Source organism: Sceloporus undulatus, chromosome 6 (genome assembly GCF_019175285.1).
Source record: "Sceloporus undulatus isolate JIND9_A2432 ecotype Alabama chromosome 6, SceUnd_v1.1, whole genome shotgun sequence".
NCBI classification, from domain to species: Eukaryota; Metazoa; Chordata; class Lepidosauria; order Squamata; family Phrynosomatidae; genus Sceloporus; species Sceloporus undulatus.
The window spans coordinates 61,236,181-61,263,953 of record NC_056527.1 but is presented as its reverse complement, the minus strand read 5'-3'; the positions used below and the strand labels follow the sequence as shown (position 1 = coordinate 61,263,953).

The following is a 27,773-nucleotide window of genomic DNA, read 5'->3' as shown; positions in this document are numbered from 1 at the left end:
TTCTTTAATTCAGCAAAAATTGGTGTCTCTGGTATACTTGGCATATTTATGACTACTTAGAGAGAAGAAGCTTGTCTACTTCAGCCAAAGGTTAGCAATATAAAACTGATAATGCTTCCCTGTGACAAATGTGGGCACATTCAGTGAATACACCTTTTTGATTGGGTGTATTACAGAATATCAATTTTGTACTGCAAAAAATCTTTGATAGCTGTAGATACACACATTCTTTTCTATTATCTCTCACAGACATGGAATATAACTAATGGTCAAGAATGGCTGGATCCTGCATGATGTTATTGTCAGCAAAAAAAAAATCTTTACTCTAAGGCTGAAAATAGAAACACTCTCCACCTTCTGTTCAATGGTCAGAAAACAGTACTGCTTTCACTACTAAGAATGTATAATTTACAGATGCAAATTTAAGAAATTTTGTTTTTGGAAACAAGATCAGTTTATGTTAATTTATATGCCTGGTCCATGTTCATATGTACTCCCTCATAACCCTTTTTCTTCTTTTACTGTTTTTGTTTTCTTTGTTATCACACTTTAAAAAATCCAGTTCAAAAAATCAAATAATGTAAACACAATTGAATGTAAATATAATCCTTTTTAACATAAATGAAACTTAAGTAATTTTTGTATCTTGTCACTATTAAATACATGAAAACTTTTCACTAACATTTTCTGTTTCTGTACTGACCAGTCTCTCCAATAGAAGTGTGTATTTTAAGCTTTAAAAGATAACACATAACTTCAAATAACATAATTAGGATCAAAACACACTGCAGAAATAATCCAGTTTGAGACCTCTTTAACAGGAAAGGATCAAAATTCAAAATGACCTGAATAGACTAGAAAACGGGCCAAAGCTAACAAAATGAAATTCAACACAGAGAAATGTAAGGTACTGCACCTAGGGCAGAAAAATGAAATGCAGATATTGGATGGGGAACACCAGGCTGAACGAGACTATGTGTGAAAGGGATCTAGGAGTCCAAGTAGACCACAAGTTGAACTTGAGTCAACAGTGTGATGCAGCAGCTAAAAAGGCCAATGCAATTTTAGGCTACATCAATAAAAGTATAGTGTCTAGATCAAGAGAAGTAACAGTGCCAATGTATTCTGCTTTGGTCAGGCCCCACCTGGAATATTGTGTCCAGTTCTGGGCAGCACAATTCAAAAAGGACATTGAGAAACCGGAGTGTGTCCAAAGGAGGGTGACTAAAATGGTGAAGGGTCTGGAAACCATGTCCTATGAGGAATGACTTAGAGACCTGGAGATGTTTCGCCTGGAGAAGATATGATAGCCCGGTTTAAGTATTTGAAGATGTCACATGTCACAAGCTTGTTTTCTGCTGCTCCAGAGAACAGGACAAGGAACAATGGGTGCAAGCTACAAGAAAAGAGATTCCACCTCGACAATACAGTAGGAGGAATTTCCTGACAGTAAGGGCATTTCTGTGGAACACATTCCCTCAGAGAGTGATGGAATCTCCTTCCTTCGAGGTCTTTGAACAGAGGCTGGGTGGCCATCTGTTGGGTATGCTTTGATTGTGATTTCCTGCAAGGCAGGGGGTTGGACTGGATGGCCCTTGTGGTCTCTTCCAACTCCATAATTCTATGATTCTAACTGCCCTGTCTCAGTGCTGGGGAATCCTGGGAAGTGTAGTTTCTTTTGGCACCAAAGCTCTCTGACAAAGACTATAAATATCTCACAAAACTACTTTCCAGGATTCCATAATACTGACCGAGGGCAGTTAAAGCAGTCTCAAACTGAATTATTTCTGCAGTGTGTTTGGACCTTACAGCCCTATACAGCATGCTCACAGTATCTAAAAGACCATTATTTCCCCATAGGAATTTAACCAAATGAGAAAGTGATTTTTCAATCCCAGCAATGTCATAGGTCTCTCTGGTGCAGACACAGAAGAGGGCCTTCATAGTGGCTATTCATGGGCTTTGGAATTCCCTTCCACAAGAGACTAGACTTGACCTATCTGCTCTCCATTTATCAGCAGGTAAAAAATGTTTATTAAACACGTATTTGTTGGTTAAATGGTTGCTGAAGAATCTTTTCCAGGGAGTGTCTGTCCTGTATTTTTTTTAGCTTTATTTTTATGTTTTTAAATGATTTTACACTTCTTAAGATAATGGAGTTTTAATATGATAGCTTGTTTGTTTTTTTAAAACTTTTTTCAATAATCAGATGTTGTGAACTAACTTGTTGTACACCGCCTTGAGTTCCATGTTGTGAGAAAGCCAGAATATGAATGAATTTATTATGGCACATAGCCACCACCAAAATATAGCAAAAATACAAAACATATAAAATCAAGTGTACTGCTGTAGAATATAAAATCAATAAAATAATATAAACATGGTCAGTTTCATCATGGAGAAAGCAATTTGTGACGTTTCCACTATTATGCAATTCTCATCACACATTTTCTATTCCAAGCAACCTTGTGACATATTCAATGTTCACAGTTCTGTATTAACATTTCTTCACATTGGGTACTGCCCAGAACTACCTGTTTGTTATGTATGATGCTGGCACTCTTCAGACACTTTTTTATTTAGCATCTCTACTTGTTAATTAGTTGGGATCAATATGCATTGAGATGATACATTTTAAGCATTTGTTTCATTTTACTTCTGGTTGCAAGAAATACATGAGCACCCTCTAGTGTTCACATATATGTATGCACATAAGTAAAATTATAAGACAGTGCCTTGTAGAAGTAATCAAGCCACTTTGACAGGTCAACATCTTGTTGTTACAACTTGAAACTGAACTTGATTGAATTGAGATTTATGCACACAATTTACTCAACACAAAAGTAAAGAAAAATAAATGCAATTGCTGCTCACAAAAGTATTCAACCCATTTGCTTTAAAATGGCTAAATAACCTGTTGCAACCCACTGCTTTCAGAAGACACTGAAGTAGTTTATCATGTATGCAGTTTTAGTGCCACATGATCCTAGATTTACTTATTTTTGGAAAACACCAGGGTTTGCAGGAGAGCATATATAAACAAACAGCATAATGAAGTGCAAGGAACGGTTAAAAGAAGCACAGAATAAGGTTGGTCAGAAAATATTAGTTGGGGTTAGGTTATCAAAATATATCTCCAACTACGAACATCTTCCAGAGCACTATGAAATCCAGTTACAAAATGGAAAGAATATGACATAACCTTGACTTCACCTACAGAGGACCATTCAGCACAATTCAGTGACTGTCAAAGGAGGGCATCAGTCTCTGAGATGGGAGAAACTAATATCACCCATAAAGGTTGATTTATGGAGGAGTGGCAAGAATGCAGTCAGTGCTTTAAAAATTCACAGCAAAACTCATTTGGAGTTTGCAAAAAGATATAACAAACATGTAAACAGTTCTCTGGTAAATGAGCTAATATTCCCATCCTCGTGGTGAACTGGGGTGGTAGCAGCAACAAGTTGTTTGGGATGCTTTCCCTTAATAAGGATTGGGAAACCAGTCTAGAGTAAGGCCAAGATGAATGGAGACCAATATATGGCAATTCTAGTGAAAAGTCTGCAAGTGGCTTTGGACTGGGATAGAGGTCCACTTTTCAGAAAGACAACGATCCTAACCACACAGCCAAAGTTTTACAATGAAATGGTTTTGAAAGAACTTGGATGTCTTAGAACAACTCAGTGAAACTCCAGACCTCCGTCTGACTGACAATCTGTGTCAAGACTTGAAAGTGGCTGTTTCCAAAATGGTCACCATTCATACAGTCAGAACTGGGACGCTTTTGCCAAAGAGCATGGACAAAAATTGCAGAATACAGATGCACAAAGCTGAGAGACAGTTATTCAATAAGTATCTAAGGCTGTATCTGCACTGCAGAAATAATCCCGCTTGATACCACATTAATTGCTATGGGTCCACTGTCAGCTGAATATGTATGGTATGCTGTGGTGAGTAATTCACTCCACATGCACAGCAAGACTTATGCATGCAAACGTCACTAAGAGAATGTCAGCCAAGGTATGCTTTTTTAATCAAAATTTAATATGCATACACCAAATGTTACTATGGCAAAAAGGGAGCTTGGTGTATGGCTAGGTTTTGCCCAAACTTGGCCACCTCATCTTAGTGCAGAGGGAGTAGTAGTGCTGCCATCAAGATCTTTCTTGGAGAGTCTATCTGCCTTTCCTTCACCACTCAACAATCTCTCTCTCTCAGGTTTACTGGGATAAAAAACTAGCATTTACAGAGTTCCTGGCAGATCCTGACATGGGAGACGGGTGACTGGAGCTCCCTGCCCCACTTCCTCAAGAAACAAAACAGGTTCTTAAACATGAAAACTCTTTAACTAACAAAGAAGAAGACCCTACCCTCTACTTACAAGTGGAAGAACCTAACTCGATAAACATTGACATTAAAATGAATTATTCTTCAATTCCATGTGTTGCCATTCCCAGCCCTACAATCCCTTTCAAATAAACTGAAAACCTAACACATCTGGCTGAACAGTCTCTAGTTTCTTTATAATCTTTCCCTAAGAATCGTTCCCTCAGTTTGACCTGGAGCAGTTAGGTACATGCTTAGACCACTTGTCCTCCGTTTATCCCAGAAGGCTCCTTTCTATCCTCTTTTCTCCTGCTATTGGCTAATGAAAGCCATGTGAGTATCAGGGCCAATCTGATCTCTTTCCCTCATGATTCCTTTCTCAGAACCCCTGAGTTAACCCTTTCTATAGCCTGGACCCTGACCCTGTAGCATCATTACAGTTACTATGACTGAGCAGTGTTTTTTTATAAAATGGTTTTTTTTATCTAGAAAAAAAATCATAGTATTTTCATCCATTCCAGTCTTACATAGTTTCATGCTGTTGGCAATCATCACCTTTCTATCCATATTATACCAGGTCCTTGTCAAACCTGGCTCCACAACGCTTGCAGTCTGTTGAGTAGCATGGCCATGCTGCTGGGATATTATGAATTTTAATGCAAAAATAAATAAAAATAACACCTTGGACTACCCCATATTCTTTCAGCAATGCTAGGCATACTTCATTCCTATCATGCTTAGCTCACCACTTGCAACTGCTAAGAAGATGATCATATTACTACAAAGTGTTCTATCCTTTGCATCTCATAGCAGATGCAAAGCTGCTTATTAGGAGCGGACTGCATAATTGAACCTTTTTTTGCCTCTAGATTTCCTTGACTGTGCCCCAGGACTCCCTTACAGCAACAGATAATCTACCTGCTGTGCATCCTGTAGTAGCTGAAAGAAGAGTGTCACTGCTACATGCCAGCACCACAGATTAATGCAAAACAGCTCAATCTTAGTTTTGAATTTACCTCTTGTACCTCCAAATGGCCCATAAGTCATGTTGAAGGCTGTTCGCTGAAGAGTGTGCTCATACATACGTTTTAGCTGATATTGGTTGCCATGTTCAATATTTCCCAAGTTTCCTATTAAATAAAAAGAAAGAAGATATTATGCTTGTACTATTTTCTTCTTTTGTGGAAATCATATTATAAACTTCATCTTCTATATTTACATTTTTGGGATCAAGGCATTGCAGCATATCACATACTGCTATTCTACAGACCTTATCGCATGGGGTTAAAAGAGCGACTTACCTTTCCCGAATTCAGTGTTAATTCGGGAGGCAGACAGTTCTTATCACACATAAATCACCATCGAATTGCCGCCTGGATCCTTCCTAGATGCAGCCAGGTTCATCTAAGCCACTTCCACAGCCATTTTTAGAAGTCAGAAGTGGCAATTTATGTGTGATAGGAACCGGCTGCCTCCCAAATTAACACTGAATTTGGGAAAAGTAAGCCATGCAATAGGGACCTACCTCTCAGTATTGTATTCTTTAACTGACCATAACACTGTAAACATCAAACCACACTTGTAACAAAAGTGAATGAAAATTTAAATCAAAATACTGTATGTCAATTATGAGGATGGCAGAATTCAACTGTTAAGGAAGGTCTTTATGCTATTCTATCCTGATCTTTATATCTCCTTCACTAATTCTATTAAATCTAAAGATTTACTTTTAATTTGGTGATACCTGTTTAGAAGCAGCCAATCACAGCCCGGGGAGAGCTTGGGGGGAGGATACAGACAAGATTGCCAAGTACTGCTTTTGCATCTTACCTGCCATGATTTTAGGGGCAAGCTAAAATACAGGGATGGGCTATGAGGAGTAACAAATGATGTAAGGGAATGGTTATTACACAGGTGGCATGATACCAAAAGAGAGGAGTCAGGCATGGACTGAAGCATCCAATGTCATTCTTCTGGAAAGGACTTGAAGGAAAGAACAAGGAGCAAGGGGTGCGGTTATGGGAAAAGAGAAAACTAGAGCCAATATTTTGAAATTTTGTATATTTCAATTAAACAGTGTTAATGCTTGCTGTTTATTTCTGACAATGAACATCTCTGGCATGTTACTGAATAAAGATTTGATCAGTTTTAATTACTGGAGACTGAATTACTGAACTTAGTTAATTGCTGGATTTGACAAAGAGGCTTCTCTGCTAAAGAGTTACCGAGTCAGAATGAAATATAGTTAGGACCAGTTGGAGACAAGGTAAAGATCTGCATAGTGTTTTGGGAACTTGACATAGGAAAGAATGCAGGGATTTCTTGTTTAACTTTGTTTTATAATAAATGTTTCTTGTTTTATTTTCTATAACTGTGTCTGGCTGGCCTATTAATGAATGGATGAGACTGGAAACATGTACCACACAACCCACTGATCACACAACCACTTGTACATAAGGATCATCTTGAGGCCTTAGTACCAGATCCAAAGAGGGATCTTAAGGGGAGGCAAGGTTTCTGGAGAGGTGCTTCATCACTTGCTCTTTCAAGACTCAAATCTTCCCGCAAGTTAAACTGATATTAAATCAATTACTTTTATCTTAATTAACCAGAAAAATTCTTCCAGTATATAATCATGACTACTGTATTTTTCCTGTGAGACAACTCACAATGTAAACTTCCCAAATGTCCTCTAATGCTCTCACCATAGCGCAAAGTAGGCCCACCACCAAATAATCCTCCTTCTGTAATTTGTCAATATACTCTGTGGCTGATAACAAGACCCAGTTTAAACATTCAGAAACAGCATATAAGAGCACATGCTTTCACAGAAATTGGGAACTTTCATCCCTCCAAATGTAAATCTTTTTGGAGCTTCTGGGACCTGAAGTCTGAGACATCTAGAGAGCCAAATGTTTTACAATGAAGGTGAGGAAATGTTATGAATAGGCCCACATTAAATCATAAATAGACAGGCTCTGGGCCTCTTAATGTTTTTAGAATCCAACCCTCATCTTCCCTAGCTACTGGACATGCTGGCTGGGACTAATGGAAGCTGGATCCAAAAACATCTAGACGGGCCATAGGTTGGCAACCCCTGCTGTCAGTGGAAAGAGAGAACCCCAGAGACATTCATAAGTCAAATTACTTCTTCTATGACCTCCTAACCTTTCATTTGTAAGGAGCTTTTCAAGTGTGAACGGTAATCAAGCATCCTTTTCCCCATCTATTCCATACCAAAGGGCTACATCATGACCTTTTCCAGTAATTTTGAATGAGCTATCATTCTGTTTGCTGACCTGAATGTGAAACAATAGACAGAGCTTACAACTGTTTACAAACAACTTACTCCAATGCTTTGTGCAAAGATTTTGAGTCCAAAAACATACATAGCTAGGCATTATCAATCTAATGACTCTGGAGATCCTTCTCTTATACTCTCATAAAAGTATGTGTTTTTTAATACAGTCAAACTGTATTCAGCAAAAAAGAAAGCAAGCAAGTCGGTTGTCAATATCCACTTTTTTAAACCATGGATTCAACTATCCATCCACAGCCTGAAAATATTCAAAAATAATATAGATTCCCAAAGAAAACCTTGTTTTTGCCATTTTATATTTCACTATGTCATTGTATTTAATGGGACATGAGCATCCACATATTTTGATATCCAAAGGGAGTCCTGGAACCAAACCTCAGTAGATACCAAGGGCCCACTGTAGTCAGTTATTAGTTGTAGGAATGAACTTAGTTTTAAAAAGCCTTCTAAAATGTCCAGTAAGACTATGGTAACGACATCTCTACTATGAGGGTGGGCAATGTATGGCCCTCTTGATGTTGTTGGACTGCAACTCCCACCACTCCTAGCAACACAGACAATTACACTGAGCCCTTTCTACTCACAGGGGCTTTCCCCTTCAAATGGGAAAAAATGCACATCACACCCCTTATTATTCAATGGGCAGTGACATGTGTGCATCCACATGCACATGCTACCATGGAATAATATAGACCATGGCAAGCTGAGGATGCTCCAATCAATGGATTGCAAACCCACAATACTGTATAATGAATACTGCAGCCCAACATCATCTGGAGGATCACACATCTTCCAATGCCATTCTAATGTATCCAGCTTTATTATTCATTATTCAGGCTTAATAATATATTTTTCTTTTCATCCTTTTCTACATAATCAGTACTCTTCAGCTTTATACTTTTTTGCTGCTGTCTCTAGCTCCCCATATGAATATGTTTGCTTACTGCTGGCAGTATTTCAGGAGACCAACTGGCATAAAAATCTTCACCTTATTAAGGGTCTTATATACTGCATCCCACCAAAGACTAATTTTACTAGGGCATCAAGAACAGAACATTTGCTCATTATACCACTAGCCTATGTCAAATACTTCAGACAAAATATACATATTATAATTGCCCAACTCAAAGAAAATGTAGGGAAAGGAGAACAAAGAAATGAAATTATCTCCACAATCTAAATAAATTTGCTTTTACCTGAGACAGCATATACACACAGTTTTTTGCAATGTAATACAGCTAAATGAAGCAGTTCTGTACCACTGCCAAGAAAAGAAAAAAGAAAAAAAACATGAGACACACTTTTAAAGAAAACTTCATTCATTTAAGAGTAACAGACCAGTAATACTTGCATTTAACTTTACAAAGCTATGACACACAGTACAACTCAAAGAGCATACAAATTCAAGAACCTTGACAAATTTATGGTCAGAATTCAGCTGTACGTAAGATCCTCTGTGGAAGTAGCTGAACATATGTTGCACATTTGGTGTCTTAGTTCAGTTATATGATATTGCTATTCAACATAAGGGCAGTGTAGCACAATTAATGCATAACCCCATATGCAGAGATTTACTCTACAAAACCTCAATGTAGGCTCTGCATTTACACCTACATGTTCATGCCTCTCATCCTGGTAACTCCCTGAAAATATGTTTTGTCTTTGCAAACATAACTAATAAACATGCTCATTTATCATTTCACAATCTATATGCAAGGCAGTTTTCACATTACATGGATGAAGTGCATTTGAACACCTCTACAGAATTCTAATCAATATATAGTTATAAACTGAGAGCACAACAATGCAATATTCTTTGAAAGACTAATGAAAAAATTTAAATCTGCAAATTTGTTTACCTTAATTAAGTGCAATGTAATTCAGTACCTTGAGAACTCTATTAATATTTAAACTGCCCAACAAATAAGGATAAGTATTAAATGTTCACTCTGTTCAAATATCTTGATTTAGAGGATAACAAACAAACTGAAGACTCATATACTATAGCATCCCCTTTGGAATGCTGATACAGTACGCCCTCCACGTAAGGCAAATAGCATGTATGCTCAAGCCCCATTAAAAATAATGGGACTTGTGCATGACGTGCAGCGCAATGCACATGCCACGGGTGTGTGCACCATTGCAACCCCATCGTGTGGCTTTCAGCATAAGCTGAAAGCTGCGTCAAAGGCGCCCACATATGACGCAGGCGCACTGTATCTTCTTTCATTTCCTGGTTTCTTCTAACCATCACTTGCAATGATTTCTCAATTAGACAAACTACTCAGTGTCACTGGTGTGGTGACAGAACTACAGCCTAGCTTCATCCTAGTAAAAGTTTTCAGAGGAAGAGGAAGGAGATTTTAATCTCCCTTTGGAAAAGAAAGGTGCTGGATGGTTGACCTTCTTGAACTCCTGATTCTGTTCGGAATGAGAGCAAGCAAGGTAAATTATCTTTATACAGCCTGTTTCTTACCAGAACTGGGCTCCCAAAGCACACCAAACAACTAACTGAGCTGGCAGAAACCTTATTCCTCTGGGAACCAAGCTGTAGGTAACTGGCTCTCCTTGGGCACCCTGTTTAGCAGTGCTGAAGTAAGTGTGTGTGTGTGTGTGTGTGTGTGTGTGTGTGAGCAATTTGCCAAAAACTCCACAACATTTCCGGGGGGGGGGGGGGGAGCTTATATGTACATGGCATCAATAGCCCACATGTTGCCTACTCCTGATATAAATACTAATGAATTTGTTTCTCAAATATTAGCTTTGTTATGCATATTTTACTAGAATTCAGGTCAGAAATATTAATAAGATATAGTATGTCATCAAAAAATGAAGCAACAAAATCCACATTGGTTCTAGCAGAGCTGCCACAATATAACCCCAAGATACTTCATAAAGTATATCTAGTTTACCCTTAGGGAACCAAGTTAGCTGGAATGATAAACTTACTCAACCTAAATCTCCTAATTAGCATGATCATTAGTAACAATACTGATTGTTTACTTACGAAACAAATTTTCCTACTTCCACCTGCAGTATTGGCTCACGTAATTGCACTTCCAACAGCAAATCTTCAGGTTGCATAGCATCTCCTGGTTTTATGGGATGGGGATTATAGATTCTAAGAAACCCCATATAACTGCCCACAATAATTTTATCTGAAAAATAAACATCCAAGAAATAAAAATCAAATGTGCACAAAATATCTTCTGCTGTCTTGCTTCTTCTATAAAAGACAAAATTCTATGGTTGCAGTCCTATGAACACTTGAGAGTAAACTGTATAAGACTCAATAGAACTTACTTTCAAACAAACATACACTGGATCACGCTGCATAGCTGTTTAGCTACAGATTACAGAAGAATTATTAATATTAATAACTTTATTTATACCCCACCTTTTCCCTCATTATTAAGACTCAAGGCAACTCACATTATTTTTAATAAATTATGTTTATTTATTGTATTTATACTCCATTCTTCAGAAATGCTCACAGAGCAAAACAAACAGTACAGATTTTTTTTAAAAAAAGATGACCATTAAAATAAACTGTAAGACTGAAGACAATTTAAAAATTCATTACAAAATTATTTTTTAAAAAACAAAGAACAGTACAGCACACTATTAAAGGCCTTTTCTTTTAAAAACAGATAGTTCACTCAGGACTGTGAATTTTTTGGAAAAAAATATTTCCTGGCAACAAACAGGCAGCAAGGAAGGCAGCAGTGTCACCTTCTTCTTCTTCTCACACACAACCAGCTTATATAGGTCTGCCTCTGGATTATCCACTCCCAGCATGCGTCTGGGGAAGTACGATCAACTCCATGAACGCTCACGCTACCAACTTATTTCTTTCGGTTAGTCTCAAAGGTGCTACAAGATCCCTTTGCACATTTCTCAAGAACATTCTAGAACCTAGGAACAACTACAAGAAAATCCACTTTCACATTCCCACCTAATATGCCTATAAGAGTGGAAGGACTGAGAGAAAGGGTCTGGGCAAATCTGTATGGTAGAATACACAGCTTCAGATAAATTGGACCAAAGCTATGCTGGGCTTTATAGGGTTTCGTTGCAAGAAATTTGAATTATACCTAGAAACAAATTAGTACACAGTGAATCTATTATAACAAGTGAGTTATGTCCTCCTTGTCACCAGACGTGATCAACTTTCTGGCTGCAGCCGTTTATACCAGCTGTCATTTCAGAACAAAGGTAGCCCCACATTATAGTGCATTACAGTAATTCAGATGAGAAGTTAACTGTAGCATGTTGTCTCCTTGGCCAGATCAGACATCTCCAGGGATGGGCACAACTGGCTCACTAGTTTTAACTGGGCAAACATACACCTTGCCAATACTGAAGACCTGCCATCCAGGTCCTGGGTTGAACCTATGTCTTCAGGGAAGGTACAACCTCATGCAGCAGAGCCTGTATCCCTGTTCCTGATCTGCTTTTTGACTAGCGTTGAGCACCGCTATCTTTCCTGGATTAAGGTTCTGTTTGTTGATTGTAAGCATATTAACACAAATTTAAATCCCTGTAAGGCTAATAAAGCATACTCCCCCCTCCAAAAAAAACCCCCAACACTTGGGATTACAGTCTCTACCTAGTGAAAATTCTATTTGAAACATCAGACTGCAAGGAATAACATTTCACAGGCAATATTAGTCACTCATCAGATCTAGTGATATGCACTTACCTTGTTCAGTGCTACTGTTGTCAACATTAGCAACACATAAGCATCCTTGATCAAATTCCTCATCGTTGCCAACTACTGTAGACCACCACTCACGGGCTTTAAATAAAGACATTCTCCTTCAGGCCTAGTTGGAAAAAACAGGATATTATAAAAGCAATATTATATATTGTTTTCAACAAATGCTTATGCAAACTTGCTCTTAATATCTATACACTGTCACCAAGATTTTTGTTGTTGAATACTACATTAAATGATGGTGTTAATTATGCATCTTGCTCAACCTCCCCGTACATCCTTTCTTGAATAACAGACGGTACACACTGACATTTTTATAGATTTCCTTCATATTCTACAAAAAAAAAAGATACAATGGAATGGAGTCCCACAAATCAAAATGAAAATGCACCTGTTGCTGTTGTACTGTATCACAGAGGCAGAACAATCCTGATCTATTACGGTTAACTCAATGTCCCACTGGTGCTTTCCATTCTATGTCACAAACTGCTTTTTAAAACTCAGGAAGCTTTTATTGGAAAGAGCAGAATTAGTGCCAACTGCAGGTGCAACTTCTTCTGCATTCTGAAAGACCAAAATGCCACACTGTGTCGCATTTATTCATTTTTAAAAAACCTTGGCCTGTTACAGACAGCCAAAATAAAGCTGCTTCAAGTCACTTTGGAGGTATGGTGTTTCAATGATACATGCATCCTAAGAGTCCAGTAGCCACACCAAAGACTGGAGCGTGGCTTTGGTGTGGTTTCTGGATTCTTAGGATGCGTGTATCATTGAAACACCATACCTCCAAAGTGACTCGAAGCAGCTTTATTTTGACTGTCTGTAAAGGGCTCTTGTTTCCAAAACTTGGACTAAATTGTTTAATTATTTCATTTCTAGAACTCATTGGTTTTGGTAATAAATATTCTTAGAATTGTTTTAACCGTTTTATCACAAACAATATTTATTGGTTGTGTACCAATCCATGCTTCATATTACTTTGCAGGTAATTTTGCCCATTTTGTTTTAAATACACAGTAATGTAATACTATTAACAGAATACATGACTATTTCTCATTTTCACTGAAAGCTGTTTAATCCTATGAATCTATTTAATGTTACTGTTAATAACTTAGTATTAATGCTAGCATGTGTTACAAACGCAACTATTATGAACATTATTTCACACACCTCTAATTCATAGCATGTGACTTGAAGGTATATACAAACACACACAGTTCATTGATTTAAAATGAAGATCTTCACATCAGTATGGAAGATGGACAATATGTTAACAGTAAAACTAGAGGAAAAGAAATAAGTAGAATATGAAAACTGATCATATGTACAAAAAAGTAAGTTGGTGTCTACAGAACACATTAATTAAAGCAGTAATCTTCTGAGCATTTAACATTTAACATCTGGCCTTCCTTTTCTGTCCTGAGCTTTTTCCCTGGAGAGGTAGACCTAGCAGCTTGCAAGGGCATGTGTGTGTCCTTCCTGTCCAACTGAGTGCCAACCACCTTCTGGGTATCACTTGGTACAGTCTGCACTCCCTGCACCCTCTTGGTGATGCCACTAATTCGTGATGCAGCTTTTCTTTCTTGAAGGGACTAGACTCTACTTTCTAGAAGAAGCTACTTTGCCCAATTATTGCAACTTCCTTCAAAAGAGGAGAAACCTCTCACTTTTAGGGATGGTCTGCAAAATCAGCATCCAAAATGCCTTCTTGCCCCCGCCTCCCTTTCTCACTGCAGTTCCTTGAAGATGAAGAGAAGTCCTGGGAATAGGATTCAACATTTTGAAGCAATGTAACTGGTAATACTGGTCCACAAACATGTCTTCTGTTCTTGATGTTTACGGGTGAATGCCACTGCTTATATATCCAAAAGGCACCACTGTCACATGCGACAGGTTTGATGAAGTGCAAAGGGAAGAGAAATCCCCCCCCCAAAAAAAAACCAGACCAAGAACTGAGTTTAAACGCCATATAAGGCCTTTGGAGAAGAGATTGAAAACCAGGCAGGAGGGAGAATGGAACAGAATATCATGGAGGGGGATTTGGTTGTCTGGAACAGTGCAGGTTCCTCTTGTAATATAGGAATATTGTAATATATTGTAATACAATCCTCTTGTAATACAAAACAACACAGGGCAAATCATGAGTATAACATGCAGGGCTATTCCATCTAGTTCTCTATTGTAATCGCCTTGCCCTTGTGACATAAGATAAGGAACTCAATCCAGTAGGACACAAATAGGCTGTTCTAATACCTGCCTCCTTTTATCTAGTACATGGTGAAGAAGAGGCTAGAGATTTCAATAATCCACCTCTTGGCCTAGCAGCACAAGGACAGTTACATTAACGCAACTATTTTACACACACACACACACTTTTTAACACCGACCGGGGGAAACACATCCCAACCGCCTGCTGCCCTAACTGATTTCAAATCACAATCTATTTCCCATAAGTAATTATTCTAAAAATGTAACTTGACACATGAAACACAAAAGCACTTTAGTTATTAATCTACAGGAGACCAAGACAAAACAGAAAGCCTTTCCAGCAGTAAATATCATTCTGAATGAAACTACTGTATTGGTTTTCTGTAATATTTCTATTGATTTTTGTAATATTTGTAATGAGTGTCCATGTTGTCACGGGCAATTAGCTCACAGCTGTAACATACTTAGAAACTGCTTAGTGTGGTATCAAGCGGTATATAAACGAAGCCGCTATTGCTATTACTACAGAAAGTGATATGCTGCCATAGCCGTGAATGATGTTTGTGTATAATACGCTTATTCAGGTAACACAGTAGTAACTGTTTTCCTGGGCTCAACCAGTGGCATCATTAGAGGGGTGCAGACTGCACAAGGTGACACCCTAAAGAAGGGGTGACACTGCTGCTCCTTAGACATCTGCGTTTTGGCAGGAATGAGCTGTGGCAATCAACTCTTTGTTTAACATGCTGCAAGAGATGGAGTGAGTGGGAGGAGAGAGGAGAGGAAGGCCTGCCGGAAGAGAAAGGTTTCAGTCGCTTTTTTAAATGCCTCCAATGAGGATAATTGGCGAATCTCTTCCGGCAGGTCATTCTAAGCTTTAGGAGCCATAGCAGAAAAAGACCTCTGGGAAGTCACCACCAATCTGGTCTTTTTTGGGATGTAAAACATTTTTCCCAGAGGAAGGGAGCGTATGGGAAGGATTATATGGGAGGAGGCATTCCTTCTAATAGACTGGACCCAGGCCATGTAGGGCTTTGTAGGTGATAACCAACACCTTGTCCTGAGCCTGGAAGCTAATAGACAGCCAGTGTAATGACTTTAGAATAGGTGTAATTCGGTCAAACCTAGATTTTCCGGTGCCATGTTTTGTATCAATTGGAGCTTCCAGACGTGGCACAAAGGTTGCCCCATGTAGAGCGCATTGCCCCACAACAAACTCCAACTCCCAGAATTCCATAGCAAGACGAGAGGTTACTAGAGCATGTACGACCGTTTCTAGGTCCTGCTGCTCCAGGTAGGGGTGCAACTGGCATATCAGCCGAAGCTGATAACAGGCACTCCTGGCTGTCGCATCAGTCTCAGAAGACAGTTGAAGCGACAAATCCAGGCGCACTCCCAAGCTGCGGACACAGTCTTTGAGGGGAAGTGTGACCCCATCTAGAACTGGTGAACTTATCTCCAAACCCGGATTTGGGTTACCTATTGCAAGTACCTTCGTTTTATTTGGATTCAGCTTAAGTCTATTTTCCCTCCTCCAATCCATTACCGACCTCAGACAGTCATTCAGAGGGGAGATGCCATACTTGGTCACCGAAGCAGTCTGAGACATGGAGAAGCCAATTTGGGTGTCATCAGCATATTGATAACACCCTGCCCCATGTCTCTGGATGATCTCACCCAGCGGCTTCATGTAAATGTTGAATAGCATTGGAGACAGTATCGCGCCTTGAGGGATACCCGATTTGAGCCAAACAACTGTCCCCAAGCAACACCATCTGGAACCTACCCGAGAGATAGGACTGGAAGCACTGCAAAGCAGTGCTCCGGTTCCTAGTTCCCTCAAGCGTTCCAGAAGGATGCCATGGTCTTCTATGGTATCCAAGGCTGCTGAGAGGTCCAAGGGCACCAAGAGGGCCACGCTTCCCCTGCTGATGCCCATCTGGGGAAGGAGGCTGAAGTCTAGCAAGCTGCCAACTTCTTTCTTTCAGTGAGTCTCAAACAATAATAATAACAACAATAATAACAACAACAATAGTAATATGCATCTGGGGAGTAGGCTGAAGCCTAGGAAAGCCCTCGCTGTCAACTCTCAAAGGCTTTACAACAGTGGTTCCCAACCTTTGGTCCTCCAGGTGTCTTGGACTTCAACTCCTAGAAGCCCCAACAGCATGGGATTCTGGGAGCTGAAGTCCAAAACATCTGGAGGACCAAAGGTTGGGAACCACGGCTTTACAACAAGATCTCTGTACATACTCTACATACATAGGGCTATATCTTTGAATTCTATCAAAGTCACACTCTCTCAGCCTCAGAGGAAAGCAATGGCAGGGGAAACGTTCTCCTTAAGGCAGGAACATCTTACAACAACCACAACAACCACAACCACAACCTCTCTCCTGAGTCACTCTCAACACGTGTCGGCGCTTCACGTGTCGCGCCCATTCCCACGAGGGGCTCCCTCCAGCGTCACTCACCGGGGGCCGGCGGCAGGGAATCCGTTTGCTCGCCTCCCTCCCTCGCGCCGCCCCCGCTCCTCCTCCTCCTCCCTGACCGAGCAGCAACGGTCCTCCTCGGAGCCAGGGAAGGAAGGAGGCTGGAGCCCTCCTCGCCCCACAGACTTCAGGCGGAGCAAGGTAGGAGGCAGGAGCCGCCGTCCGAAGCGCCCCTCCTGGGACCCCGCATCAGGGAGGGAGAGCAAATGGCGGACACGGCTCTCAGGGACCAACTTTCCTAAAGTCAGAGTAATACTCCTTTGGCAAACGCAGCGCAAACTAGACTTGTCCCCTTCTTCTCGCCGTCGCCGCCGCCATTTTCCCTCCCGTTGTCATAGCGCCTCCACACAACCAAAATCCTGGCCCCGCCCCACTTTCGGGCCGGTCAAATTGGGAGAGGGTTATTTATAAGGCGGCGCGGGGCCTTCTGGGAGATGTAGTCTTGGCGCGACGAGGCAAACAAAAATGGCGGCTTGGATTGTACCATTGTGTACATAGGGGGGACGGTTATGGTTCAGTCTCGTGTCTTTGCTCCCTTTTGACCACCTGAGAGTGTGAGGTGTTTTTCTTTAAGCGATAAAGGGTGCTTTGTTTGTGAAGGTAAAGAAAAATCGGCGTAGAGGAACGAAATAGGAAAGGAGGGTTAAAATGGTTTCGCCCGTCCGTCCTTATGCGCATGCGCAGTCGGTGACTGGAGGGAGGCCGAGCGTTTGCAACAGAAGCAACGGCCATTTGGTTGTCAGACGCTTTGGGAGACGGTTGCGAGGGCGGGAAGCGGGGCTGAAGAAGGGAAGCGCTTCTCCTCCATGGACAAGAGCGCCGTGGCCAAGATGGGAGCGGTGGCCAGCGCCAGCGTCTGCGCCTTGGTCGGAGGGGTGGTCCTGGCCCAGTACATCTTCACCATCAAGAAGAAGACCGGCAGGAAGACCAAGATTATAGAGATGGTAGGCTCTGGCTGCATCCGCACTGGAGATATAACCCGGTTTGGCAGCGCTTTAAACCCTTTGGCTCTTTGCTATGGAATTCTGGGAGTTGGAGTTTGTTGTGGGGCCCTGGGCCCCACAACAAACTCCAACTCCCAGAAATAGCAAAGAGCCAGACAAAGGGTTTAAAGTGCGGCAAACCGGGTTTATATCTCGTTTCTGACATATGAGAGCCCTAAGATGAACTTGTCATGGTTTTGTTCATTTGTTTGGCAGGTTTCGTTCAGAGGTTGCTTGCCATGCCTCCCTTAGGCTGAGAGAGTGTGACTTTTTTGCCCCATGGGCTTCCATGGCTGAGTGAGGATCCAAACCCTGGTCTCCCATAGACCTACTGTACCAGGATAACAACATTTCCATCCTCCTAGAGACAACTCGAAAGCCTCTTCCAATGCAACTCTTTTCCCGCAGCCCTCCACCTTTATTTGTGATTTGCACTTCGGTAGCCAAACTCCACCATCTATATACGCTCCCTCTCTCTCTGTCTCATTATATATCAACACACACCATTATTTCAGGGTCGCGTTAAGGTAGGCTTGCTGATTCCGCGCCATTCACATTTCACCATGCTCAGTAAGAATTCAATGAGAGTGCTTTGTTGTCTTTCTGCGTTGTGGCCTGCACACACAGCGACAGCAGAATTGGCCGCTAGAGTAAAACCTGCTTCCTCCCCACAAGCTTTATTGCGTTGTTCACTGGCAGACGCTACCACAATCGAACACTGGATCCTTGTGTTTCTCCAGCGCTCTTTCACTTGCTCCCAAAGCAAGGCTGCTGAAACTATCGGCCTAAACAGAAGACGAGGAAAGGCGCTGGTAGGCTAAAAAGAGCTTTGTAGAACAGAACTCTCGTCGTCAGAGGGTTGTTTACACCTGTACTTAGAATAAGTTGTTGAAACCAATGGGACACCTGCCTGTGTTGGTGTTAATAGTAGTAGGAGGGTGTGACTGCAACTCTGTCATGCATCTGTTTAGATGCGACTCCCAGTGGTTCCAGTCTTATGTTCCCAAGTGGAGAACATGAGTGTAAGGAAATTGGCGTTGGGAAACATTGATAGGATCCGGTCAGTGCAACCTGTTCTCTGTTATATTTCGGGATGCCTCCAAGCCATTTTTTGACTTCTGGCGACCTAAAATGAACCTTCATAGGATATTCTTGGCAAATTTCTTCAGAATTGCAATCCCTGAGCGGAGAAGGGTGATTAAACTCTTGAGTTTTACACTAACTAATAATAATAATTACTTTATTTGTATACCGCTCAAAGCGGTTCACAGAGTCTTTAAAAAACACATAAAAACACGCATCATAATGTTATCTATACAATTAAATACCAATAAAAACCAAAGCAGCACATAAACAAACACAAACATGGAATCTGTCGATGCAGTTAGCCATTTCTATCAGAGAAACATTCTCTATAAAGAGTCCATAGGATAGGCTAACCAAAAGAAGTGGGTCTTTAAAGCCTTTTTGAAGGCATCCAATGTAGAATCCTCCAAAGCCTTGGGGAAGTTTGTTTCCAGTACATTGATGCAGCCGATGTAAATGCTCCTCTGTGAGTTGCCGCCAATCTCACCTCAGGATGTATAGTAAATTTTTCCCTGATGTTTGAGAGTGCGGGTGGACTATATGGGGGAGAGCGTTCCTCAAGTAACTCGGCCCAAGCCACTAGGGCTTTATAGGTGATAACCACACTTTGTATTGAACCCGGAAGCTAATGGTAGCCAGTGAAGAGATCTTAATCCCGGTGTTATATGGCTGGCCTGGAAGTTCATCGACCAATCTGGCTGCAGCGTTTTGAACTAGTGAAGCTTCCAACCTGGTACAAAGGTAGCCCTTTGTTTTTCCCTCATCCAGCCATTGCTGGCCTTAGGCAGGCATCCAAGGAGAATGCCATCTATTCATGGAGATGTATAAATGACAATTCCAGTCTCTATTATGCCTTTCTCCTTTCTTAAATTAGTGTTTGTCCAGTAATTACAGTTTCAATGTGCTTGCTTTCTGTACAATCATTCTGGTGTACCTTCTCTCTGAATATCCCAGTTATGTTGTTGCAAATTATACAGGTAAAAACCAAATATTGGCATTGACCCTGTGCCCTTGGGTCTTAGAATCAGAGTTGGAAGAAACCACAAGGGACATTCAGTGCACCCCTGACAGACACTATCCAGCTTCTTTTTAAAACCTCCAAAGAAGGGAGGCCACCCCACTCCAAGGGGACATGTTCTACTGTGGAACAGGTCTCACTGTCAGGAAATTCTTCCTAGTGATGAGGCAGAATCTCTTTTCCCATAGTTGAAATCCATTCCTCCAGGACCTGTTTTCTAGAACTGCAGAAAACAAACTTGCTTGTGCGGTCTCTTCCAACTCTATGATTCTATGCTCCATAAACATCCCTTCAAATATTTAAACAGGGCTATCATATCACCTCTTAAACTTCTCCATCCTAAACGTACCCAGCTCCCTATCAGACCTTTCACCATTTTTGTTGCTCTCCTCTGGACAGACTCCAGCTTGTCAACATCCTTTTTGAATTGTGGTGACCAGAACTGGACACAATATTCCAGATGAGGTCTGACCAAAGCACAATAGAGTAGCACTAATACTTTAGTTCCAGACACTATACTTCTGTTGATGCAGTCTAGAATCACATTGGCTTTTTTAGCTGCCACATCACACTGTGAACTCATGTTCAACTTGTGGGCTACTGGGACTCCTACATCCCTATTGGTCTTGTTAAGCCAGATGTCCTCCATCCCTTATCCATGCATTTCATTTTTTATGCCTAAGTGCAGTACATTTCTCCCTGTTGAAGTTCCTTTTGTTAGTTTTGGCCCACCTTTCTAATCTGTTATGGTCATTTTGAATTTTGATCCTGTCCTCTGGAGTATTCGCTAGCTACTCCTAATTTGATGTCCGGAATGTGTGTCTGACTGTGCCTGGTTTCTCCTTTCCATTGTATAACAAACTCCAAGAGAATATGATCACTCCCACTTAAGGATCCCACCACTTGCACCCCATTAACCAGGTCATCCCTGCTGGTTAAGATCAGTTCTAAAATATCTGATCCCCTTGTTGCCTCTTCCACATTTTGGACAATAAAATTATCTTCCAGGCAAGTGAGGAATTTGCTAGACCCACCACTATTACATCTCTCCTTTCTGAGTGTGTGGTCATTTGTTTGTTTAATTCCTCAGTCTGAGGTCCAAAACACAGTGCAGAAATAATCCAGTTTGAGATAGCTTTAACAGCCCTGGCTCAATGCTAGAGAATTGCGGGAAGTATAGTTTTGTGAGACATTTAGCCTTCTCTGTGAGAGAAATCTGGTGCCACAATAAACTACAATTCCCAGAATTCCTTAGCAGTAAGTCAGGGCAGTTAAAGTGACCTCAAAATGGATTGTTTCTGGACTTTGTTTTGGACCTGAGTCAGGGTCAGAATGCTGCTGCAGGATTGGTGATAATTAAAGTAAGAAGCAATAAATTATTGTCAGACCCAGTAATATAGTGATACTGCCTCTTTTCCGCTTTTTGCTGCTCCTTTTTCTGGTCACTTTGGGTGGTGTTAGTATCGTATAAGCATCACGCCCTTGAAGTAGCAGAAAGTCACTTTATTTGACCCGTCCGTTTAGGGTCTTTGATGAAGCTTTATCCAGTTTCTGTCTCTGAATATGGCTTTCACTGCCAAAAAGGAACTCTGGACAGGAAACTCTCAGCACAAGTGATGTAGGAGAAAGACTATCACAGGTAGTTCTTGATAGTTGTAGGAATATCTAATTAGTGAACAGAAATAAGTATGTTTTTGATACTTATGGACATCTGCTGTGATGTCATGTTGCTCTTAACCATAACCATTAAGTAGAATTGTTTATTAACCAAAGTAGGTTTTCATGACAAATATGGTCTGATTAGCATAATCATTGTAAGATGTGAATCAGTCATCTACAGAGTAGCTTTACTAGCCCCAGAAAGATTTCCCTCATTTGACAATCATGCCTTTTTAGTTTAATATTGCAGTCTGCATGCAGAATTGCTCTTGTAGCCTAGTATCTTCAGTCTGGTGTCTTTCTGCGCATGCTTGTAAAGAATGATCCAAAGCTGTGTAATAAAGATCTGTACAATCCAAATCAGCATATCAGACTGCAGTTCTATTTAAATATGCCATAATTGTGCCACTTACTGTCAAGGAATTTCTATGTGGTATGTAATTTGCATAGAGTTACAATTGCTCTGTTATCTCTCTTGTGTAGAGCTATGCTTTGAATTAAAAGTTGTTGTTGTTATATAAAAGCAAAGATATTGGGTGGGAGCCAAATTAAGCTGTTTGGATATGGTTTGTGTTGAAATCAGTAGAAAACATAGTCATGACAGCTCCAATTAATATCAGTGCAAACTAAGGACTAATTAAGAAGTTAAACATAGTTAGGGGCTGTGCAGACCACCCCTAAGGGGCGGCCTGCAGACGCTTCCATTTTCCCGCTGCAGCCCCAATCTGGCCTTTCCTGATGCAGCACCAATCTGGCCTGTCCAGGGCACGAAAAGGAGCTGCAAAAAGCGGCTCCTTTTTGTTTCCTGGAAAGGTGCAATAGCCACAGCACCATGGCTTTACAGCACTCCTTTGGCGCTGCACCATGAAGACAATAGTGCCAGAAGAGTGCTGTGACGCCATGAACTGTGCAGTACAGTGCACGGTGTCATGCCTCCTTGGGCGTGGAGCCAGGGCATGCATCATATGGATGCCATGCCCCAACTCTGCCCCCAATTCAGCCTTTAAGGCCAATCTGAACAGGGCCTTAGTTGGGAGTAAGCTGAACTAAATATGAAACACACTTCTGAGTAGACATGGATGAGTGCACTTTAGGGTTAGATCCCAGATTTTTTTGTCATTTGTAATGACATCATTACAATGATTGTGTCAGTTTAGGGAAGTACACAGCCTTTTTCTGTTAGTCAGTCTTGCTTTATACTACATCATTTCCAAAGGGAAAGTTCTATGATGGTCCAAAATAGAGTAATTAATTGCAGTATAATTTTTTGAGTTATTTCTTTGTATGTACAGATAAAGTTTATTGCCTATTATATATTTGTAGACTAGTTCCTATAGAAACAGTGATGTCACACTAGAACACAAAACATATGCTGACATAAGCACAGAACAAAGTCATACCGTTTAAAAAAAACTTGGACTTCTCTCATAAAGATGACAATTATACACTTTCATTAAGTTTTATGATTTTTCTGGAATTTAGTAAGTAAATATAAAACTGTTTTCCCAGTTCAATGAAATAAAGAACAAGGGGGGGCTTCACCTTGATCCTAACCATGTTGGTTTCAGTGGAACATGGATCACTGTGGCTCAGTTCAAACAGCATGCAAAAACACAACATGATGGTTTATCATGCTAACTGTGTTAACTCTGCTACTTAGATTCTTATGTCTTACTATCTAAAACATAATGGCCATTATTTTGACCATTGTTTTAAAAATGATAAATAAAATAATCTTAAACTTCTGCTCTCCCTAGAAGCCACGATGACCAAACCGAAGCTGTCGTACTTTGTTGTACATGAGAAGACACAACTCAGTGGAAAAGCCAATAATGCTAGGAAAGGTGGAGGATAGGAGAAATTGAGGAAGGACTGACATGGATAATAATAATAATAATAATAATAATAAAATTTATTTCTACCCCGCCCTTCCAATAGATCAGGGCGGCTTACAAAAGTGCATCAAGTGCACGCAGATACAATTAAAAACAGTTAGCAACAGACAACAATTCACAAAAACTAAAAACAGGAATAAAAGCCCCGTCGCCCATCCTCGTGGCCACGGAAGAGGAGGGGAGGCCCACAGGAACTTAATCGGGGAATGCCTGCTTAAATAGGAAGGTCTTAAGATCCTTCCTAAATTGGGCCAGGGTGGTAGATGAGCGGAGCTCAATGGGCAGCGTGTTCCAAAGTGCTGGGGCAGCTATAGAAAAAGCCCTTCTAGACGTAGAAGCGCGTTTAGCCCCAGGCGCCTTCAGCAGCTGCTGCCCAGATGTTCTGAGGGTGCGAGGCGGATTGTACGGGGAGAGGCGGTCCTTTAGGAATCCTGGGCCCAAGCCATTTAGGGCTTTATAGGTGATAACCAACACCTTATATTGAGCTCGGAAGCGAACGGGCAGCCAATGAAGATCTTTAAGTACAGGTGTTATGTGGCTGGTCCTGGGTACGCCAGTGACCAGCCGGGCTGCCATATTCTGTACCATTTGCAGCTTCCGAGTTTGGTATAAGGGTTGCCCCATGTAGAGTGCATTGCAGAAATCCAATCTCGAAGTTACCAGAGCATGTACCACAGTTTCTAGGTCCCTCCGGTCCAGATATGGGCGCAGCTGGCGAATCAGCCGAAGCTGATAACAAGTGCTCTTGACCGTCGCATTCACCTGAGCAGTCAGATGAAGCGACGAGTCAAGAAGCACTCCCAAACTGCGCACGGAGTCCTTCGCAGGGAGCGTGACCCCGTTCAGGACAGGTGGAACCACCGCCATTCCTGGACCGGGAGAACCTATCACTAGTACCTCCGTTTTCTCTGGATTCAGCTTGAGTCGGTTTTTCCTCATCCAGTCCATTACTGACTCCAGACAGGCCACGAGAGGAGAGACGCCATCCCCGGTCACTGCATCAGTCGGAGACATAGAGAAAATAATCTGGGTGTCATCAGCGTACTGATAACCCCGCGCCCCATGTCTCCGGATGATCTCTCCCAGCGGTTTCATGTAAATGTTAAATAGCATGGGAGACAGAATGGCTCCTTGAGGGACCCCAGTTTTAAGGGCCCGCTCGCTGGAGCACACGTCCCCCAGCTGCACCATCTGGGATCTCCCAGAGAGGTAGGACCGGAACCACTGGAGCGCAGTGCCCCCGATTCCCACCTCAGCCAGGCGTCCCAGAAGGATACCATGGTCTATGGTATCGAAAGCCGCTGAGATGTCCAAGAGCACCAACAGGGACACGCTTCCCCGGTCAGCGCTCAGACGGAGATCATCGACCAAGGCGACCATGGCCGTCTCAACCCCGTGACCCGCCCGGAAGCCAGTTTGAAATGGATCCAGATAATCCGTTTCATCCAAGACCGACTGAAGCTGGAGCGCAACCGCCCTCTCGATCACTTTCCCCAAAAATGGTAGCAGAGAAACAGGCCGATAATTATTATGTACCAGGGGGTCAAGGGAGGGCTTTTTTAGGATCGGTCTTACAATGGCCAATTTAAGATCCGATGGAAATCGCCCATCCCTGAGAGAGGTGTTAATAATCCGGCGTAACAAAATAGTTACTACCGGTCCCCCCTGGGCCGCTAACCATGAGGGGCAGGGATCAAGAGAGCAGGTCGTTTTCCGAACACTTCCGAGGATCTTGTCCACATCCTCGGTACTCACCAACTCAAACTGATCCAGTGTAACACAGTCCACAGAGGCTCTGGACAATCAATCAAAGAGGCCATGGCCCTGAGCCAGCAAGACCTGAGCAGAGCAGTTGTGGACAGGGGGACATGGAGGTGTCTCACTCATGGAGATGCCATGAGTTGAAGTCAACTCGAGGGCAGTTAACAACAACAAAACTTCTGCCTTGTATTCTGAAAACAGAATGGAGCTTTCAGAAATATTTTTTCAGTCATCATATAAACTCAGAATGCTAATAGATAAATATAGCAGATTTTTATAAAGAAGGATTCCTGATTGCTCAAAGAAATGAGCAGGTCTAATTGTATTAGGTGAGGAGATTTCTTTATGTGCTTTCCAAAGATGCTTAAAGTTCTGGAGAAGTCTTTCCCACAGGATACAGTGTCTGTCTCTTGAGAAAAAGGCAAGAGGTCTGATAGAAGTGTATAATGTTCTGTGCAGTATGAAGGAAGAGAAGTGTCCGCTTTATCTTACTAGAACCAGCGGCTGTCTCATTTAACTTAATATCAGGAAACAATTATCTCCTCAACACCATGTATAATATCACATGCTATAAAGCTTAGATATTACACTATGAAGTGTAGATAAATGGTTTAATGACGTGCTGTGTAAAGTACTTCCTTTAATACGGTTGGCCCTCTGTATCCACAGATTCAGCTATCTACAGCTTGAATATATTCCAAATATATATATACGTTTTTAAAAAAACACCTTGTTTTTGCTATTTTATACAAAGAACGCCATTTTAATATTATTATTATTAATGGAATTTGAACATCCATGGATTTTGGTATCCAGGGGGATGGGTTCCTGGAACCAAACCCCAGCAGATAGTGAGGGCCTCCTGTATATCTTAAACAGTACATAATTTGAGTTTTAACAATGAAATTCATTTCTACAAGATGTAGCAATAACTGCTAACTTGAATGGCTATAAGGGAGATGAGGCAATTCATGGAAGATAAAGGCATAAACCAGTAAGTAGTGATGGCTGTGTATCACTTCCAGTATCAGAGTTATCAGTTGATGGGGAACAGATGTAGAAGTGTACTTCCATACTCGGGTCTCTCTTGAGAGCTTTCCAGAGGCATCTACATCACCACTATGAAAACAGGATGGTGCGCTTGATAGGCCTTTCATCTGGTAGCGAGAGCTGTTACAACCATGGGCTATAACTTTCTGGTCTTCACTTCCAAGTTTCACTGTATCATTTTATGAGGAAGGTAATTCCTGAAGTATATTGGAACCAGCCTAGGTTTTATGTTACAATGTTAGCCTTGGATTTTACCGGTAAACAAACTAAAGCAATGAATTTGAGTGAGAAGTAGTAGTACAGTGCGCCTGTGTCATACGCAGTTGCCTTCTACGCCGCTTCCAGCTTATACTGGAAGCCCTGCGCCATTTAATGAGTGGTGTGTACGCTTGCTGCACTTGCGCCGCCGCGTGCATGAGCCCCATTATCCTCAGTGGAACTCGGGCATAGGCGGAGCTTGCCTTACGCAGTGGAATCTGGAATGGATCTCCACGTAAGGCAAGGGAACACTGTTTATGGTCAGTAAATTCATTCTGTAACAAAGGACAGCAGAATTTTGTGGTGGCTGGGTATGAAATTTGCAAGAACAAAAACTATCCCAATCTATGTTAGGCTAGTCTGGATTACTAACACATCTATCGTATTATGTACATCTAAGCCTCTGTGCCTTCTGAAATGCTTTACCAAAAGCTGCACAATGGATACTCTTGGAAATATGAGAGGGAGGGAAGATAGTTAGCTCTTTTGAGATGCTCTTCAAAATATTGCAGGCTAAAACAAGGATGGAAAACAGACCATTGATTTCTCCTATATAGACATGAGCAGAGTTTGGTAAAAGTATTTCAGGGCTACAATTACCAGTCGTTCAAAAATGTCACTTTGCCAAGCTGTGACTTGAATGTCTGCTTGATCACAGCTGACTGATGTACAGTAGAGAGTCAATTAGGTGCACCTCAATAAACTGATTTTCCATCATATGAATTGAGGTAGCTTATTTTTTTATCATACTAGCTCCTTAGTCCCTATGAGGCAGGAGAGAAAACAAACATTAGCCAGAGTCCAGAGTGAAAGTATCTATGTGCACATTTATGGAGAGATGATGGAAAGCCTATGCAGGCCACATAATTGTTCTGATGAATGATGACAGCAGTGGAGATATTCCTTGTCTTGGAGGGAATATCTAGGAAGAGGCTGATGGAATGCAGAGAAGCCATGTTAAACACTGTTGTCCAAGGAGTGTTGATAACAAAAAGAAATCG

General features: G+C 41.4%; 2 protein-coding genes across 5 annotated transcripts in view; one reads left to right on the top strand and one right to left on the bottom strand.

The window, feature by feature from the left end:
• Positions 1-17,182, bottom strand: part of BBS9 (Bardet-Biedl syndrome 9) — a 264,949-nt gene extending 247,767 nt beyond the window's left edge. For both annotated transcript variants that reach the window (XM_042474263.1, XM_042474264.1), the window contains exons 1-5: positions 17,045-17,182; positions 12,348-12,471; positions 10,653-10,803; positions 8,842-8,906; positions 5,343-5,456 (exon numbers count right to left, since the gene is read on the bottom strand). In XM_042474263.1, the coding sequence (XP_042330197.1) occupies positions 5,343-5,456; positions 8,842-8,906; positions 10,653-10,803; positions 12,348-12,459 (442 nt within the window). In that variant the 5' untranslated portion in view covers positions 12,460-12,471; positions 17,045-17,182. The remainder of the gene's footprint in view (positions 1-5,342; positions 5,457-8,841; positions 8,907-10,652; positions 10,804-12,347; positions 12,472-17,044) is intronic.
• Positions 17,114-27,773, top strand: part of NT5C3A (5'-nucleotidase, cytosolic IIIA) — a 34,644-nt gene continuing 23,984 nt past the window's right edge. The window contains exon 1 of one of the 3 annotated variants that reach the window (XM_042474283.1): positions 17,114-17,203. Coding sequence is in view for 1 of the 3 variants with exons in the window: in XM_042474279.1 (XP_042330213.1) it covers positions 17,869-18,006 (138 nt within the window). In the remaining 2 variants the exon portion in view is untranslated. Of the gene's footprint in view, positions 17,204-17,813; positions 18,007-27,773 lie in introns of those variants that run through there. The other 2 variants (XM_042474279.1, XM_042474282.1) reach the window with 2 other exon arrangements.